Here is a 20,467-nt window from a genome sequence, read left to right on the forward strand (position 1 = left end):
GAGCGAAAAGCTCTAAAGAAAGCTTCAGGGTTCTGGGTTCGGGCTGCTGCTCTGGATTCCAGCTACTGCCCCTGCAGTCATCTTTGCTAAATTGCTGGTTTGCTGTTTAACTGGTGTGCTGGAATCCTGCTAATTACGCCAGTGGAATTGCTCCAAGGAACTGAGTCTGAAAAGATCTACTTCTCCTGTTCCCATTAACCTCTTTTCTCTCCTATATAGGGTAAATGGGTTAGAAGGGAGATATAAGCATTAAAGAGCTCCAAATAAAGTAGATTTGAAAAAGCTCAAAGCCGGGGCTGGACAGGTGGCTCAGCAGTTAAGAACACTGGCTGCTCTTTCAAAGGTCCTGAGTTCAATTCCCAGCAACCACATGGTGGCTCACAACCACCTACAATGTGATATGGCGCCCTCTTCTGGCCTGCAGGTGTACATGTGCATTCATCCATTGAATAAATAAAAATAAAAGTTGAAAGCCTACAGAGAAGGAAGAAGAAAAAGAGATGACCCCCCAATCTGATGATGAAACAGGGCTGGTATTTTGGTCTTAACAGAGTCTCAGCATAACCCTGTAGCAATTGCCTTGGCCTCCTGTTTTGACTTCCCCCCTTCTGCTCTTAGTGCAGGGTTCCTAGGCACACGACTTTTGGCTTGTGTTTCTTATATACTCTAGATTGAGACCTACGTTTGTTTCACGGATAGTTCAGAAACTGTTCCTGGAGGCTCATTCTCTTCATGGGTTGGAACTGATGCGAAAAGTTAAGTAAAAATCAGATTTACATAAATTTAGGTGTGAGTTGGGGAGCGTTTCTGATCTTGATCTAATGTTTTGGAATTCATTGTCACTGTAGGTCTGGAAAAGTATAAAAAGGACATCTTACCTGGGGCTATGGCTGATGATGACAAAATGGGCTGACTCTGAGAATGACCTTCAGCCAGGTCTGCCAGTGCTTTACCAGTGTGCACATCCTAAACAGGATGCCTCCTGCAGGCGGCGTTTATTGATGTCATCCACTTCCAGGCATTGCCCTACCAGTGGGTCAGGAGAGCAAGGAGACCCAATGTAGCCACGTGTGTGCTTCAGAAGATATCTTTAGTTTGCCGATAATCTCACAGTATAATCTCACAGTATCACCTCTATACTATTTTAAATCATCTCCCTGTATTAGACACAGTTTCCGTGCATAGTAAAAGCACTCTTTGGACACTAAAACACAGGAGGAAAGGACAGGTATGCTAAAGCCACTGACATCAGACCATGATTGCCCTACGTGATGCAGGTGTGGGAGCATTTCCATTCCAAAGCCCCATATACAAACATGGAGAGTCAGGGTGTAGAGATTCCACTGTGCTTGAGGCTGTGAAGAGTGATTATCATGCAGCTTTGACTACTAGAGCAGGGTGCATAGTAGCTACCTGCTCAGGAGAGAATAGACTAGACAGTTTCTTTATTAGTTGATTATGGCTTACCAGGCCTTTGTGTACATGTGTGTCCAGGGCCTACAGATGCACACAGTTGTATATTATTTTGTACACATTTAGCAGCTAGCTTCGCATGACGTTGGATACCTATGATTTATTTACACCAATAGCCATTTCTTACAGGCCATGAGATTACATCAGGTTAGAAAATATTTGGGGTGCATTTTGAATAAAAGCTAACATGAACTCTCAGTGTTCAGAATATCCCTGAATCATTCATTCCAGAAAGAGGGGCTTTCTGAAGCTGGTAGTGTTTGTTTGTTTGTTTCTTTCTTTCTTTTGTTTTTGTTTGTTTGTTTATTTTTTCAAGACAGGGTCTCTCTGTGTAGCCTTGGCTGTCCTAGACTACCTTTGTAGACCAGGCTGGCCTCAAACTCACAGAGATCTGCCTGCCTCTGCCTCCTGAATGCTGGGATTAAAGGCATGTGCCACCACACCCAGAGCTTGTAGTGTGGTGTCATTTTCCAACATAATTTTTAGTACTAGTTTGCCTAGACATCACAAAGATGGGCACTTTTGAGGCATAGTCTTCTAAATGTTACATAATCTCCCATAAGTTGATTCTCAAACCTTAAAAGAGTTCAATAAAGGATTTGCACCTTACAAAACTGCATTGGGAACCCAATTGTGGCCTATGAGCCACAACTAATTCAATGCTTGTTTTATCTAATAATGATGATAGCGATGATCTGAAAGGGCCTCTGAGTAAGATGACACAGTGAAGGAGAATTTTTAAAAAAGGTGGGGGAGCTTTCCATCCAGGCATGGTGGCCCACAGCCCACATCTATAAGCTAGCAAACACTTGGAAAGTGAAGGCGGGAGGATCAAGAGTTCAAGGTGTCCAGGTAGAGTGGTTTATACCTCTCTCTCTCTCTCTCTCTCTCTCTCTCTGGCTCTCTCTGGCTCTGTCGCTCACTTTCTCCTCTCTCTCTCATCACTTCCAATTTGAAGCCAGCTTACTCTATACAACAAGTTCTGGGCCAGCCAGGGCTCCATAGAGAGATCCTGTCTCAGAAAGAAAGAAAGAAAGAAAGAAAGAAAGAAAGAAAGAAAGAAAGAAAGAAAGAAAGAAAGAAAATGTCAAAGTCATTTTGCTTTATTCAGTGGGTTTGCGACCAACCTGGTCTCCATGTAAACCTAGGGAGGGAAGCTTAGCTCTGCTCCAGAGACCAAATGTAGGAAAAATCTTCAAGATAGAAAAGACAGGGGATAGTCAAGCGTGGTGGCGCACACCTTTAATCCCAGCACTTGGGAGGCAGAGGCAGGCGGACCGCTGTGAGTTTGAGGCCAGCCTGGTCTACAAAGTGAGTCCAGGCCAGCCAAGGCTACACAGAGAAACTCTGTCTCAAAAAACCAAAAAGAAAAGAAAAGACAGGGGCAAATCCCAGAAAAGCCATGGTGAGTGGACCCCAGAGGTTGGGGTGGAAGAAAAGATTGCTGACAGTAAGTCAAGAGGCCCTGCTAAAAAGGAAGTCTGACCTATGTGATGGTTCAAAGCCCTCACAAACCTCCAACGTAGTGCAGGTTTGTGTGAAACAATGGTTCATTTCTCAAGTGGAACACTCATGTTATCAGTCTACATGAGGGCATATCTCGGGAGATAATTTATTATTAAGTTACTAAGCAACTTTTAACTAAGCTACTATGGGCACCAGAGAACAGGAAATAAACAGAGGACAGGGAGCTTGAGGTTAATCCACCACATTCCCAAAGTGACTGACAGCCCTGGGAGGCAGCGGCCGACAGCAAGAGAACCAGTTGATTGACAAGCAGAAAAGTGTAGGCAGCAGGACACTCAGCTCAGACAGTGAAGTACACAGGGTGAGTCAGCCCCACTTGCCAGGTGCAGATCCCATCAGCCTAGACTCACTTTGGGGTTTGGTAGCCCTGTGTCGGAGCTCAGCAGGTGAAGTGATCTCTGGATCTGCCTACCCACAATTCACTTCCGTAAAGCCTGAAAGCTCAGAAGCTTCGGTGGTCTGTCTACCAGACACCCGCAGCTGCATCCCTCCAGCAAGGGATGCCTTTAGAATATGACCGCAGGGCTTCTGTCTGTACAGATCGCGGTGCTGTGCTTGCTTCTTACACCCGCAATGCGACTGGGAGACAGCCTCCGTACCCAGCAAAGACATCACCGACTTCAAACTGGAGAGACAGGAGAGGGATTGAGTTCTCAAGAGAAGGCTGCTCAATAAGATCCGCAAGACTGGAAAAGATATCTCAGCCAAAATATGCAAAAATAGTGTTTACAGAAACATGAGCAGGCAAATAATAGTATGTGGTGATTTGAATGAGAAATAGTCCCCTTAAGTTCATGCAGTGGAACGCTCGCTCCCCAGTTGGTGCTGCTGCTCAGAGAGGACACAGAACCTGGCTGGAGGAAGTACATCCACAGGGATGGGCTTTTAGAACATACAACCTCACTCTACTTCGAGTTTGCCATTTCTGCTTCCTGGGTGTGGATGAAGTAGTTCTCAGCTTCTTACTGTCTCCTCCACCGTTCTAGTCTCTCCCCTCACCCCATGGAACCAGAGACCAAACAAACTTTCTTCCTTAAGTTCCCTTTGGTCATACTATTTTATTACAGTGACCACTAATACGTGGTCCAAAAGACTATATTCATCAACTATTCACTTCACACATGTTACAATAGATAAAGTGCTGGATGTAGATTTCCAACTAACTAATAAAAATGATCAATAAATAGATAAAAAAAATAAGCAGACACATTTATTTAGTGCAGGTGCTGGACAGCAAACTCAGAAATACTGAAGAGAAAAAGTAAAAAACCTGGATGAGAAAAACTTGCAATGTAGATGAAAAAGTAATAAACATAAGAAGAGAAATTCATCAAGGAAATTGAGACCTTCTTTGCGACCTAGACAAGGTATCAAAAGCATAAAGTAGGAAAATAATAGGGGTTGCATCCATCAAGAAACCAGGAAGGTCTCAAGTAACTTAGTAGTGCAACTCAAGGTCTCAGACAAATAAGAAATAAACCAAACCCCAAAGCAGCAAGCTACAAGAAAAATAAAAAGTAAGGTAGAAGTGAATGAAACAGAGACTAAAAGAATAGTGCATATAGCCGGGCGTAGTGGCGCACGCCTTTAATCCCAGCACTCGGGAGGCAGAGGCAAAGGCAGGCGGATCACTGTGAGTTCGAGGCCAGCCTGGTCTACAAAGTGAGTCCAGGACGGCCAAGGCTACACAGAGAAACCCTGTCTCAAAAAACCAAAAAAAAAAAAAAAAAAAAAAAAAAAAAAAAAAAAAAAAGAATAGTGCATATCGTTTGTCAATCAAGGAAGACGTTGATTTCCTGAAAAGCTAAACAATGCTGGCATCCCCCTGCAAATCAAAATTAAAAAGAGAGAAAAAAGACCCAAATGAATATAATTAGAAACGAAAAACAGAGGTATTGCAGACTCCAGTAATTAAAGGATACTTCGAAAACACATATTCTAAAACAGTGGGAAATCTAGAAGGACTAGCTAAATACCTATATGTCTGTGACCTACCAAAATTAAATCAGGAATGTACAATCGATTTAAATTGATCCACAGCAAAGCAGAAACAACGAAGAAGCAATTATTAAAAAGTATCCCCACAAAGACAAATCCAGAGCTGAGTGAATTTACTGATGAATTTCCCAAACCTTGAAGGAACAGCTAAAACTGTATTCCTCAGACTGTTCCACAAAACAGAGGAGGAGGAGGTGCCACCTTATTCACTCTACAAAGCCAACATACCATGACACCAGATCCAGGAAGGAGACCATAACAAAAATACACTAATCTCCCTGTTGAATACAGACACAACCTTTTAAAATAAAATTTTTGCACACATCAACACATGATCATAAACCATGACCTAACCAAGATGGTTTATTCTCAGGGTTCCAAGCTGATAAATGTAATACTTAAAGACAGAGATCGCATTGTTGTCTCAATAGATATAAAAAAGGCCTGTAACAAAATTAAATATTTGAATATGATAAAATCTCTAAAGAAAGTAGAAATACAAGGTGCATATCTCAACTTAATAAAGGGTCTATACAGCACACCTGTAGCCAACATTATACGAAGTGGAGAGGAACTAAAGTTTTATCTAATTTTGTTTAAGACCACAAATAGGGCAAAGGTTCCCATTCTTATTGTTCTTACACAGTGCAGTACTTGAGATAGTGACTAGAGCAGTAAGACAGGAGAATAAAATAAAAGGGATGAAACAAGTTTAAAAAGAATGGAACAAATTACCTCTAATGAATATAACATGATCTTATACTTACAAAACACTAACAGCTTCACAAAACAAATCTTAAATCTGACAAATACTTTCAGCAATGGAAAAGCACACAGTCAATACATAGAAATCAGTAGTCTTTTTGAAAAAAAAAAAGATTTTATTTTATATTTTATCAATAGTGTTCATAAATAATAATAATGAACTTGCCAAGAAATAAACCAGAAAAAAAAAACCCTTATTCACAACAGCTTTAAGAAAATCAAAATATTTAGGGATACACCTAGTCAAGGAGGTGTAAGGCATCTACTGTGGAAACTTTGGGACATCGAAGAAAGCAATGAAGAATTTACTTTAAAATAAGATCTCTCATGATTATGGATGGCAGAAAATTGATGCAGTCCCCATAAAGAATTATAATTATATTCCTAATAACAATAATAGCTAAAAATCAGATCCCTGGAATTCACAACCAAAAAATTCATATGAAAGCACAAAGTCCCTGAGTAGCAAAAGCAATCTTAGACAGAAGAAGCAATGCTGAAGGCAGCACAAACTCATATGTTGCAGAGCCATTGCTACAAAACCTGCATGGCAATTGCATAGAAACTGACAAGGGTGGGATAAATGAATGGAAGAAAATAAGGGGTCCAGAACTAAACTCAAATAGCTACAGCTACTTAATTTTTTACAAAGGTGTCTAAACAGAATATGGAAAATAGAGCCTCTTAAACAAATGGTGTTAGGAAATCTTTCTGTCCTCCTTTAGAAGAATCAAACTACCCATATTTGTCACCCTAGTCAATGAATCAAAGACATTAATGCAACATCTGAAATTGCTAGAAGAAATTTAGTAAACCTCTTCAAAATGTAGGCATAAATGAGTCCCCCTCCCCAACAGCATAGGAAATGATCCCAAGATTAAACACACTGAGTTATGTTAAACTTAAAAGCTTCTGCACAGTAAAAGAAACAATCCCCAGCATGAAGAGACTACCTAATGGGGCAAGTCTATGCCAACCGCACATCCTCCAGGAATTAACATGAAGACCACACAAAAAACTGTGAAAACGAAACACCAAGAGAACAAACCATCCAATCAACACATGGCTGATGAACTAGCAGACAGCTCTCAGACAGAAAAAACAAAAACAAAACAAAACAAAAAAAAAAACAAATGCCAATAAATATATACAAGGGCTCAGCATGCTTACCCATCATCAAATGACAAGTTAAAACATGTCACCCCAGTCACTATTGCTAACCACAAACAACATTGGATACTGATTAGGATGCAGGGACAAAGGAGCCAAGCCTCAAATAATGACAGAGGAATGTAAACTGGTGCAGTCACTCAGGACGTCAGTGTGGGCATGTATCAAGGAAACTGAAGATAGAGACCGGCAGGATAACGTGAGCACATGAAGCTGCGTGCCATGTGAGGTTGGAGACCTGAATCAGATCCCTGGAACCCGTGGAAAGCCGGGTGGAAAGAACTGTCTCCACGAACTTGTCCTTTGATCTGCACATGCACACCATGGCATGCTGCACACCTCCAAACACACACACACACACACACACACACACACACACACACACACACACACATGAAGATTAAAAATTAAAAATGAAAACAGGACTGCTCAGCATGTGTCCTAGAGCCCTCTTGGAGACGTACCTGAAGGAGTAAGCTGGCAAACCACAGAGACAGTTGCACATCGTGCCTATAGCTTCACCAGTCGGAATAGCAAAGAAATGAAAGCACAATACATGTTTATCAACAGATGAGTAACTAGGGAAAATGTGGTTCATATGCCTAATGGGATTCTATTTAGTCCTAGAGGAAAACAGAACCACAGCACTTGCAGAAAAATGGGTGGAACTGGAATCACTGTTAAGCAAAAGAAGCCAGACTCAGAAAGACAAATTGCCCAGTTTCTTCTCAAAGGTAAACTAAAGATTTAAAATGTGTGTGTGTGTGTGTGTGTGTGAATGTAAAAAGCAGACTCTGAAGAAAAACAGAAAGAAGTTAGGTGAGAGTGGATAGTAAAAAAATAAGATAAGTGAAATTCATGTGATGGGACATGAGAAGGGAACTTCTGTGGGAGAAAGGGGAACAGCTGAGGGTAATAGGAAGAGATGGACTCAGACAAGGAAGTAGTGAGAAGAAGAAAAAGTATAGCGATATATACATACACACACACACATATATACAGGAAATTGTCAATAAAACCCTAATACTTTGTATATTAAAGAGGAGAAATAGCTGAATATGGTGGCACTTGGGCAACAGTGGCAGGAAGATCTCTGTGAGTTTGAGGCCAACGTGTTCTACACAGTGCGCTCCAGGACAGCTTGGACTAGATAGACCCTGACTCAAAGGAAAAAAAAAAAAATCTGTAACCATAAGTATCGAGAAACTCTTATTGGAATAAGCACTGCCATAACTCTTGCTTACATGTTATACGTGGTTGCTTTTGAGTTACAATAGTGAAGTTGAAGAATTGTGATAGACATAACCATAAGAAAACACTTAAAATACTTAGTATTGGATCTTAACAGGAAGTTTATGGATGTTTACTGTAAACTTGTACTCTAATACTGAGTTAAATCCTCAGTCCCCTGGGCAAAATTCTTTCAATGGAACATAATACAACAATGAAAATTAATTAAGGATAGCTATTAACATCGCAGACATGGGGAAAATTCATAAGCTGAGTGCAAGACAAAGGGCATTGCAGAAACGTGTTGAAGGATATTTTTCTAGGCAATACTGTACATTGTTTAGGGACACAATGAAGCCGTGTAGCTGTGTATGGGAATTGATGCTGACATTTAGAAAACCGCTTACTTAGCAGGGAGAGGAAGGAGGACAGAATGGGGAGAAAGACAAAGAGAACTTCTACCATATTTGTAACCTTTTATTTCATAATCAGCTTGCTGTAAATTCACATTTGTTGTAAGTCAGAGATATTTCATTAAGAGATTAAGGTCTGTATGGCTGAGAGCCCCTACTGTTCCAGCTTTGTTTTGGGGTTTATCCTTAATAAAGTGCCTTGGACCTTTACCTAGCATGTAGGACGTATATAAGAGCCTAAGGGCACCAAAGCGACAGTATCACCAGATGCTGGGTGCGTCCTTCTTTCACTTCTAAGACTTCCACAGGTCGCAGCCTCAAGGCCACACTTTTTTTTTTCCTTTCCTTTCCTTTTAAGATAATCTCCTTGTGTAGCCCAAGATGGAGTTGACTTTCCAATTCTCCACCTTCAGTTTTTACTGGGCTAGAGTCACAGTGTCTAGCGACACAGGCACTTCACAGGCTGTAGGCCTTACCTCCCTGTGGGTGCTGCAAGTGTACCCCCATCTGTGGCCACGAGAGAAGAACCTGCATTTAGCAGAGACTAGTAAGTTGGCACTTTTGCTTGTCAGCAAATTTGTACTTGGGTTATTGTGCTATCTTCCTGTGCTTGTAACTTAGGTAAAAGCTGACCACGTTCTCTAATTATTTGGTACAGGGCACTAGAGAGTGTACTTCTTTATTTCATTCTGTTTTATGCTCTAGCAGGACAGCTTTCCAAGGGGTGAAAACTAGTAGATAAATTATTCTTAGCAAGGCTCACCGATGTGGTAACTACAGAGCTGCAAACTTTTCAACACATTCTGTTCACTTTCCTTCAAAGTCTTTTGTGATCTTTTGTCCTTTTGGCTAAGTGAAAATATGATTTTTTTTTTACCATTTTCTCATTTCATAAACAATAAAAATTGATTCTTTAATAAAATCCATACCTTTCCCTTTTTGAAAATTTGAGTCTTTGCTTTCACCTAAATTACCAACCACAACAAAGTTTTTGAAAGTGGTTCCATGAACCACCTGTGTGCCTTTCATTTCATGACCATTACAATGCCAATGCCTGGCCCTGTGCAGACACACTAAAATGTTCTGCATTTTTAATTATACTGTACATGTGACTCTTATAACCACTTAACTTCTGGAAACACTTTATTCTTATTTAATGTATATATGTGCTTTGCTTGCAAATATATGTGCTTGCCATATACACATGCATGCCTGATCATCATGGAGGCCGGAAGAGTGTCAGAGGCCTGGACTTGGAGTCACAGACAGTTGTGAGTACCATGTGGGTGCTTGAAACAGAACCCCTGTCCTCTGCAAGAGCAACCGATGCTATTAACCACTGAGCCATCTATCTCTCTAGCCACTTCAAAACACTCCTACACACACACACACACACACACACACACAGAGAGAGAGAGAGAGAGAGAGAGAGAGAGAGAGAGAGAGAGAGAGAGAGAGAGAGCCGTGAACCTGAAGCAGGAGTATGGTTAAGTTGAGATCTGGGTTACAAATCAAGACCCTGTAAATAAATGTTATTCACCAGAAATGAAAGCAACTAGTAAAGTTTATAGTTATCATATATATATATATATATATATATATATATGCTATTTTTATTTACATTGGTGTTTTGCCTGTATGTATGTTTGTGAGAGGGTTTTGGAACCTCTGGAACTGGAGTTACAGACAGTTGTAAGCTGCCATGTGAGTGCCAGGAATTGAACTCAGGACTTCTGGAAGAGCAGCCAGTGCTCTTAACTGCTGAGCCATCTCTCCAGCCCCTATAGTTATCTTAATACAGCAGGTGTACCTTAGGTGGAGAAATTGCATTTCTAAGAAAGAAGGCTTCAAGGTATCAATAGAATTAGAATTTTTCCTCGCTTTGTTTACTCCTGAAAGTAGCTAGAAAGTAATAGAAATGGAAAAATAAAAACAAACAAACAAACAAAGACAAGTTGGGAGAAGCCTCTGAAATACCAACCAGAGCATAATTCAGATGCTCTTAGGCAGGAGGCAGAACATGGTACTCAAGAGATTCTGATGCACTGTCTATAAAACCAGAAGGCTGCTCACCTTTCTTTTTAACGTTCTCTTTCAACATTGTAGTGGGGAAATACATCATTCTTAAAATTTGTCTATATTTACTGATTCACTAACATAAGATTATAGTATACAGATCCAACCTGGCTTTATCATCATTATTAATTTGCCATAAATTCTTGGATGTATAGATGGTGGATTTTTTTTCCATTTAAGAAATCTTCTGGGTCTTCATTAACTTATTTAAGTTTTCTTTTTTCATTTGCATGATATGGCTAGTTAACTTTATACAATACAGATATTTTAAACCCTTCTTGCTCTAACTTAATGTGTTCATTGAGAATGTCTACCATTTAGAGTAAAACAACCCAAAGGCATAGCAGAAAGCAAGACAGGAAGCACGGAGAAAGCTGTAACTTATTTGTACAAAGATTATGAGGGTTGGGCTGGAGAGATGGCTCAGCAGTTAAGAGCACTGATTACTCTTCCAAAGGACCCAGGTTCAATTCCCAGCACCCATACGGCAGCTCACCACTGTCTGTAACTCCAAGATCTGACACCCTCACACAGACATACATGCAGGCAAATCACCAATGCACATAAAAATAAAAATAAAAATAAAAATAAATAAATAAATAAATAAAAAAGATTATGTGGGTCTAAGGCCACAGGGCAAATAAAAGCTGAGAAAAAGAAAGGAGTGAAGAGAGGTAACGCATGGTTGTTTCCGGTGCCTCAAGTGCAGTCAACTGTCACTCAAACGTTCTCTTCCAGCCCACCTCCTTGGAAGCTTCACTCTTCAACAGCCTTGTGCTTAGGATGTTAAAGGGAGAAAGAAGTCTGATTTGTGTCATGGGTGATTAACTGCTAATTTAGCTCCCAAGTGTGAATGAAAACGGGTACTAAGATCTCAGAAGTGGAGTGAGATATGGGGGGGGGGGGGGGGAAGAGGTGGGAACACTGTTTAAATTAGTGCATGGCTGAAACTCAAAAATTTGGGTCAGATTGAAAGAAATGTTTCCTTCTCCTTGTCCTTCCTCTCTCCCTTTCTTTTCTTTTCTTTCTTTTCTTTTCTTTCCTTCCCTTCCTGTGTTTGCAAAGCTCTAAATGCCCTTGCCCTTAGGAACAGCCGAGAGTCATTTGAAACGACTGAAAGCTAGAGGCGAGTTTTACTTTTCAGGTCATCCAATTTAGGAGATCCAATTTCTGCGGAGAGAAGAAAAAGACTGGGTGGGGGAGGGAAACAGGAGACTCCTCGTGTTCCCATACGTCTACCTTCAGTCTACAACCTGACACACAGACCCAGGAAAGTCAAGGGCTTTTTCTTGAACCTCCACCACCACCACCACTTACTACCACCACCAAACGCAGCAGCCCTACCTTGTCACTCAAGCCAGAGAAACACGCCCCTCTACTGTTGACCAATAGCGGCTCCCCTGTCTGCATAGTAATAAGCTCGAGACCTTCGCTGACCAATGGCGCTCCGGGAGCAGGGTTAGTTTTGCATGTACCTAAGTGATTTGCATAACCCGGCGGCCTGGGGGCTCCCGAGGCGAGCGTGCAACCCTAGAAGGGAAAAGGACGCGAGGAGCGGGAGCCGCCGCGGGCAGATCGCGGACAGCCAGGGTGTTTGTGAGAGCCGGGGCGGGGGTTGGGGCGCCGGGGCGGCATGGCTGAAGGCTGCGCTCCGCAACCTTGAGGAGCCGAGCGGTTGGAGGAGGCCAGAAGGCGGCGGCGATGGCAGAGCGCGGCCCCGGCAGCTGCTCTAGGCCGGGTCGGCTGGCCTGAGCCAACGAGCCGCGGGGCTGCCCGTGCGCGTCCCATGGAGCAGCGGGAAGGGAGAAACTGCGGAGCGCCGCGTCCTAGCGCTGCGGCGGCGGCGGACTGCTGAAGGAAGCGAGCGCACGCGGACCACCGAGGGACGGCGCCCGGGCCCCAAGCCCCGCAGGCCGGCTGCCCCCGGGGTGGCGTGGGGCGGCGGAGGGCAGCGGAGGCGAGCCGAGCGAGAGGCGCCGCGGGAGAGGCGGGCGCGGGCGGCGGCCGCAGCAATGCCGGGCCCGCTGCGGCTGCTCTGCTTCCTCGCCCTGGGGCTGCTCGGCTCGGCCGGGCCCAGCAGCGCGGCGCCGCCTCTCTGCGCTGCGCCCTGCAGCTGCGACGGCGACCGTCGGGTGGACTGCTCCGGGAAGGGGCTGACGGCTGTACCGGAGGGGCTCAGCGCCTTCACCCAGGCACTGTGAGTGCGGGAGACCGGGGTTATGGGCTGAGAGACCCGCGGGGCGCTGCGGGGCGGAGCCAGGGCTCGACCCCAGCCCCCAACCCCCAGCGCTCTAGGGTACAGGGTGCACGGTTCACCTGTGTGCGTGTGGAGGGGGGGTTACAGGTGGGGGTTCTGGCATTGTCACCCTTTCCTGAATGGTGTCCTTTCCACACTTAGCCAGCTTAGATCTGAGGTTCAAGGAGCTTTCTCTTTCTCACACTTTTTGGGCGCAGTTACCACCCTCATCCCCCATGTCAAGTCCCAAGTGTATCTAGCGCCAAGAAGGAGGGGGAACGCTGTAAACGCTTTCTTTGGTAGCCTTTCACGCGACCTTTACTCTCATGCGGGCCCCTGTTCCTCTGGCAAAACTTTGGCCACGGATGAGGGCGCCTAGAACTTGGCCTGCGTTTGCGGACCAGGCACGTTCCACGGGGGAGCACCTGGATACCCCCAGGGTTCCAGCAGGCGGAGAGAAGAAACACCTGTACCTTAGAAGGTAAATCTCCTTCTAGTTTGGTCCCATTCTGCCTGTGCAGTGTGGCCCAGTAGCCCAGATCCACTCGAGACTCGAGACTCGTTACCACATGCCAGGCACCAGGGAGGAGGAGGATTCTCTGGGCGGGAATCCTCTTACTGAACAAGGCATTTTAAAGAAGAAATGCTGACTGGAGATATACTATGCTGGGAGAGAAAGTTCCAGAGCAGGCAATCGTTTTCTGCCTGTACCTTCACCCGCAGAACCTTTCATTTGAACTGCCAGGTGTCACACAAACAATTCCTCTAACCTTCCACATCTCTTTCCTCGGAGACCCTGAGAGCTTTCAACATCTCAGGAGAGAGGAGGGATTTGGAAGAGGTGTTGGGAGGTGCTGTTGGCAAATGCCACCGATATAAAAATAATAGGGTAATTGAGCAGAGGGCAACTTGTATGCCCCTTCCATCCTTCTCCGTGTTGTGTGGCCTATTGCTTGATTAAATCAGGAGCAGGCAAAGATCTGTTAGAGAGGAAGGGGCTGAGAGGCCCTTGGGCAAAGGAAACTTCCTTTTTACCTTCAAGCTACCACAAGACCTCTTAGACCTAGCTTTAAAGGAATAACAAAACTCCCTTGTAGGCAAGCCGGGGCATTGCTGTATTTCCAGGTGGGTGGTGACAAGGCATTCGGCTGGCCTTCTCTGGCTTGGGGATAATGTGAGTTGAGGCCTGTGGCTTTGCAACCCTACTTTTTGTTTTTGTCTCAGTCTCAGGTGCTATTTATGCGTGGAAAGACGTTTTCCTTCAATATGATAGTTAACTTTTTACCGAAGAAGTTACCTGTGAAGCGTTTTGCTCACACAAGTATATTAAGTGGCAAGGTTTGAGCAGGGTTGGCACGTGTGGATGGATGTAGGTTTTTACTCTTTCTTGAAAACTCTTTGGAAACACTCAGAGAATTCAATTAGAAAGAGACATTACCTGAATGATTTAGAAGGCTTTATATAATAGTAATAGTAGTTTAAAAAAACCTAGGATTTCACCTTTATTTAGCTCATCTGTACCAACTTTGGTTAGCACGTTTCTCAAAGTTTTAACAAGACTTGTCCCATAAGAAAAAGGGCTGTTTTGTGTGGTACCTGAAACCGGAGAATAATGTCATAATTTTATGGGAACTTGCTTCTCTAAAGAGAGTGTCACACAACCTGAAGATCTCACTGGCGACAGTGAAACACCCTACCTTCGACACAGAGCCTTAGGGGAGTTATGTGCGTTGCTTGTGGAGTGGACAGAAAACATTTTCCTGCAGTAGTGGTCAGGTGTGCTCTGTTTCTTTGTAATCAGTAGGTAGAGTGGTTGCACATTTGTAGACTTCATCATTTCCTCCAGGTTTCACCCTCAGAAGTATAAATGTTTTGTGTGTGTGTGTGTGTGTGTGTGTGTGTGTGTGTGTGTGTGTGTGTATCCACTCTATCTTTAAAGGTTTTGAAGGGCAGTGTATTTGCATGTAACACCTGAGGAAACCAGGTGACTTTCCTGAGCTTTGTCTGAGGAGGGGCAGGTGCCTCAGGTCTGCACTCTATTTGCTTTCACAGGATCATTTAGGATCACCAAGGGCTTCCATTCTAAGGCACCATTGCAGCGTTCATGAACCACAGTTCATACTAAGAGAGTAAGGCCCGCAGTCTCTAAGCTTTTGTTTATATATTCTAAATTTCTGGATCTCATCACTTGTGAAATTGCAAACACAAAAACAGAAGCGTTAAGATGAGACTATAGCGCTCAAAGTTCTTTCTCATTCCTCAGCGACTTGTCCAGTTATGGGACTTTCCCTAAGGTACGAGCACAGCTCACCTTGGAGACCACAGGGCTGACTGAGAACAGAGATTTTATTTGACTCAGTTCACAGAGCCTGGTACACTGGAGAAACTTAAAAATTCTGGAATGAATAAATAAGCACATAGGACCGCACTAAAGAGCTTCGAATCTAGACACCACTCCCATGAAGGTTTGCCAAACTTGGCGTCTCCACTTTTAGCCTTTTGTCCAGAATTGAGAAGGCCCCAGAGAGAACATGCCTGCTGCTGTTCCTACTTCAGGTTGGCTTAACTTTGTGCAGTCCAACTGTCTCCGTCTTAGTGATTGCTACCTTATCAGACCTGGGAGATAGAAACAGATGTAATCTCCAGTATACTTCATGGGGTCCTGCATTCAGACCATTTGTAGTGATTGTGTGAGCCTATCAGAGTTAAGTAATCTTACCAATATTAACATTTCGCTTTATTTTGTCAAAAGGATTCAAGGTTATCCCTATGTTAGTGTTGATAAAGAAATTATTCACCCGCATTGCAAGGTTAGGGGAGAAAGCGATGAAGTAACAATGGTAGTGTGTTGGGGAGCTTTTAATGTGTATTTTCTGGTTCATGCGTTTCTGCAACGAAGTTTGAGAACCGTAGATTTGGGACAGAAAGTTTCATACCCATAAAACATAAGTTTCAGATGATAAAGTCTGTTTCTGTGGCTTTCTGGGCAGAGAGATAGAGAGGTAACTTTTTGCACTGTCTCCTGAGCCTTTGATCATCCTTCTTACCTCCCCACTGAGTAACTGTATGGCCTTGGGCAAGTCGTTCCACATCATCTTGGAGTGAGTGAGAATTTCCTTATCTGGAAAAATAAAGTAATTGAATTCCCTAGACTATCTGTCTCTAAGTTGCTTCTTCCATCCAGAAACTGGGTGATTCTACAATTCTTCCTCGATTTGAGGACTGCGAACTGACCGTGATGGTCAGTGACCTCTTGAAAAGCTCTCAGGAGCAGCAGGACATTTCTCCAGTTGAAGCTGCATAAGCCTTTTTTATTACCACTCGCTTGGAGGTGTTCTTGTCTGTATTTAGAAGTGTGTGTTAGGAAATTTTCCATGGAGACTTGTTGCAGAATTCATGAGTAGCAGGGGTGCTTTGCTAGGGTAGAATAGCCCCGATTGTTTCCTGTGTGTATGGCTTAACACTTGGGAAAGAAAATCACTCTTTCACTAATTTGGATACAGTACAAAAAGTTACTCAATGTTCTCCCTTCCATGCAATTAGTCATAACTCAAACCTTCACAGTGGATATTCTGTACCTGAGCAGATTATCAAGCCTTTCTTATGGAACTGATGGTTACCTGAAGGCCTTTGAAGTCCTATTTCAAGAACCAGTTACTTTTTCTTCTTTTATTAGTATCATCTTGGATTCTTCTGCAAGGTGTGTTTCTTAAGTATACCACACACTTTCTTTTAGAGATATCAGTTGAAAGTATTTTCTTTTTCCAACTTCAAGTATCTACTGCATAGTCCATAACAGGTCAGGACAGTAATCAGTATCTGAATGTTAATATTTTATTAGAAAGAAAATTTAATATTTATTTTGATTTCTTAATTCTTGGCACATTTCATTGTTGGCATAGTGTGTATGTTTAGAGGTGTGTTGGTTTTGTACAGATGTGTACTTTAAAGCAAGGTCAATTTATGAACATCTTTCTAACTACCCAAGAGGAAAGAGTATTCTATGGAAATCATAGGAGCTGGGTTCCAGGTCTGTCAGTAATTCACTGAAATAGCCTTGAGTGAGTCATGCACCTAACCCTTCAGGGCCCTAATTTCCTCAGTCCTGAAAACAACGATGTCAACAACTCTTATTGACAAAGAGCTTTCTTTCTATTTAATCTAAATAATTTTCATGAATTGGGGCTTCAGGACCTTGCATGTGCTAGGCACCCACTCTACCACAGAGTATACCCATTAGCTCTGGATTTTAATCTTACACAGTTCTCAAGTCAGTTAGTGCAGAGAAGTGATGGGGACTCGTTCCACCTGCCCAGCAGTCCTACAGTTGTCCACTTCACCTGGAGTACTTCCATGGAACAGGGCATCATCCATGCCTCAGTGAGGTGTTGCCTGGACGGTGCTGAGAATTTATACTGGGGATTCACTTATACTGCATGTTTTAAGACTTGCTGTAACCAGTAATAGTTCACAATTTCCAGTTTAACCGAATACTGTGCCAGTTTTGGTGTCACAAGTATTTACTGTCCAAATACTTGGCTCTTAGCATTAGAATTGTAAGGTAACGTTTGACAGCTTAATCTCAGGAAAGATCAAAGATCTGTCTTAGTAGGTGGATCCAGACAAGTTCTGGCATTTTCTTGGACTCTGCCTTTGTCAGTCTGTCTCTCAGATTTGTATTTTAGTCATCTTTATAATGGTAGAAAGCACTGACAGCCTGCCAGTTTGGATTTTAGTTACTGGTCTCCTTGATTGTACTTATTCTATTCGTGTGTGTGTGTGTGTGTGTGTGTGTGTGAGAGAGAGAGAGAGAGAGAGAGAGAGACAGAGACAGAGACACAGACAGAGAGCGACAGACAGAGACAGAGAGAGACAGAGAGACAGACAGAGAGACAGAGAGAGAGAGAAGAGTATTTGACTAGATGGTAGCTTCTGACTCTACTTTGGATTTCTTTGAGTCCCTGTAGAACATAAAGTTGTAAGCATCATTTGGTGAATGATAGAATCTGAGACCAACTCTCACTTTTGTTTTCATAAACAAGTAGTGCAGGTATTGAAAAGGCAAGGCATTGATTGCTTCCTATACCTGGGAACAAATTCATGTTAACACAATACTTTATTGGGTTGCTAAAGTAAAATTTTAAAAGTTAAATCCCACCAAATATGCCTTTCAACTTTGAAAAATGTAAGTAAGCCAGCATATGTCTTCAGGATAAGATATCAGTGCTCTTTCCATCTGCTTATACATATATTATCTGGATTGATCTTTAAAAGTCATGGATGGTCCGTTTTTGGCAATGCCAAAGATTATTTTCAATACATAAAAAAGTAAGCCCCCCCCCCCAACCTCTGCTTAGTGAAGTGTGGTTTTTGTAAAAGCTTGACTGAAGGTGATAAAATGCTCCAATTTTAAATACTGGCAGTAAAGAAGAAGAAAAATCTAGGGCATGTACTCAGTCAGTACTCTTACACAATGGCTAATTTGTCTGCTTTCTTGACATTTCTGTTGTATCTTTAATCACCTGATGGCCAAGCTACATGCCAGATATCAGTCTATTTGAAAGTGAGCAGGTTCCTAAATTGAGTTAAAAACTCATCTTAAAGAGAGAGAGACTATGCTTTTATAGTTCATTGATGTTTAATGGTGTTTCAACTTTCTAAAGACTGTAGCAAGATAGTTTCACATACCCCTTTAAATAGTACTGTGTACTGTGTGCAGTCTGCACTGCATTTACTCACAGAGACAAAGGCTACTAAGCTCTGTATGTGGCTATTTGTTTTTGTAAGATTCTTAAAAGTACTGAGGTATTACATTCCATGGCTGGGCAATTAAAATTTCTAATGTTTGGGTTGTTTGCTTTTAGTTTGTGAAACAAGGTTTTCTATTATGATTTTTAAAACCATTAAGGCACAATAGCCACGTCCTCCCAAACCACCATATTTAGTATTAAGTGCCTCACTTATTTGTTTATTTATATATTTGTTTTTCATTTATTGTTTCTGCTTGTTTAAGTACAAGTGATTGAGGTTTGGAAAGAGCTTTTTCACCATCTGGGTCCAAGATACAAATATTTGAGTGTTTTAAGTAGATGCATATATGAATTTCTTAGCTTTTTGTATTGAAAGGTCTTATGGGCAAGCAAAACCCTGAATTGTGCACCTGTGGTAGCATATTATCCCATAGAATATGAAACTATTCCTCAGGGAATGTAAGCCGTAGATATTTTAGGAGGCAGCTGTGTGTACAGTTAGATTCTGAGCTAGTGTCATATTTGCGAGTAACGGGACATGTGGAAGAGGCAAATTTAATATATTGCAAGATATTCAATGAGTCTGTCTTTCATGTGTGATGTATATTTGAATATTATGAGCCAGGATAAGCATGATAAGCAGGATAAGCATGTATGAGCCTTCTTGGTTGTTTATCTGTTTATTTTTTGAGACAAAATTAATGTCTTACATCATAGCTCAAGTTGGCCTTGAACTTGTGATCCTCTTGCTTCAGCCGGAATGGTTTATTTTTTTACATTAGAAGAATGTAGTATATTTATTGTTTTGTTTTAGTTTTAGTTTTTAATATTGACTGTTCAAAGAGTGAAATCTCATTATGCTCTGACTATAAAGTATATTTGATACTCTATTTGAATCATAATGTGAAATCCTTAGGAAAATTGTGAGGTATGTACCCTCCCTGCTTATTATCAAAGGTCTATTTAGGGACATTTTCCTTCTTTAGAAAATGGCCAGAAATTTGGCAAGCATATGGCTCCTTCACCTTGCAGTGGCCCTAGGTATGGCTAAGGGATATGTCTAAAGTTGACTCAAGCCTAACTTTTCCACTGTCCCTGTGCATACCGTTTAATGGTGTAGTGCTCAGCGTGAATGACAGAGTACTTTAGTACAAGTGATGGCATCCAGACTTCCCCCAAGGAACTAGCTTGCAGCCCTTCTCAAGTGAAGGGAGGGATCTGGAGAGATGGCTCAGTGGTTAAGAGCATTGACTGCTCTTTCAGAGGACCTGGGTTCAATTTCCAGCACCCACATGGCAGTTCACAACTGTCTATACCTCCCAGATCTGACACCCTCACACAGACATATATGCAGGCAAACTACCAATACACATAAAAGAAAAATAAATAAATTAGCAAGTGAAGGGAGGTGGATGGATTTCACCATCCTTTCTCTCCTCGGGGTTTTGAGTTTGAAGGCGCCGAGTGGGAGGTGTGCTTCCGGTTGGCAGTGTTGGGCTACGCCATAGGTTAACTTCTGGGTTTTTTCTGTTTCCCTTAGTGATGTTCTTTCTATCCTGAAGGTTTTGAGCAAAGTGTACACCTCATGAAGGACTTGGCCCACTGCAGACTTGTAGGCGTGTGGAAGAGCATAGTCACCCTTAGATTCTCTATTGTCACGCTCCCCGTGTGTGCAGACCATCTGAGAGCTGCCACTTTGCAGGAGAATTCTCCCCAGAATGAGAGCAGCATCTCTGGAAGCATGGATACTTCAGCAAGCCCTTTCTTGTGCGTCAACTTCTATGCAGTATTTGGGAGAGAGAAAAACCAAGTAATGACAGCTCCGGACT

The 20,467-nt window shown here is 42.6% G+C and overlaps 1 protein-coding gene across 2 annotated transcripts in view; it reads left to right on the forward strand.

Annotated features, from left to right (window-relative positions):
* The first annotated feature begins 12,639 nt into the window (after positions 1-12,639).
* Lgr4 (leucine rich repeat containing G protein-coupled receptor 4) overlaps positions 12,640-20,467 on the forward strand; it is a 94,776-nt gene continuing 86,948 nt past the window's right edge. Inside the window, exon 1 of one of the 2 annotated variants that reach the window (XM_051144307.1) lies at positions 12,640-12,849. In XM_051144307.1, the coding sequence (XP_051000264.1) occupies positions 12,665-12,849 (185 nt within the window). In that variant the 5' untranslated portion in view covers positions 12,640-12,664. Of the gene's footprint in view, positions 12,850-13,151; positions 13,370-20,467 lie in introns of those variants that run through there. The other variant, XM_051144308.1, reaches the window with a different exon arrangement.

This window comes from Acomys russatus, chromosome 4 (assembly GCF_903995435.1).
Source record: "Acomys russatus chromosome 4, mAcoRus1.1, whole genome shotgun sequence".
NCBI lineage: Eukaryota > Metazoa > Chordata > Mammalia > Rodentia > Muridae > Acomys > Acomys russatus.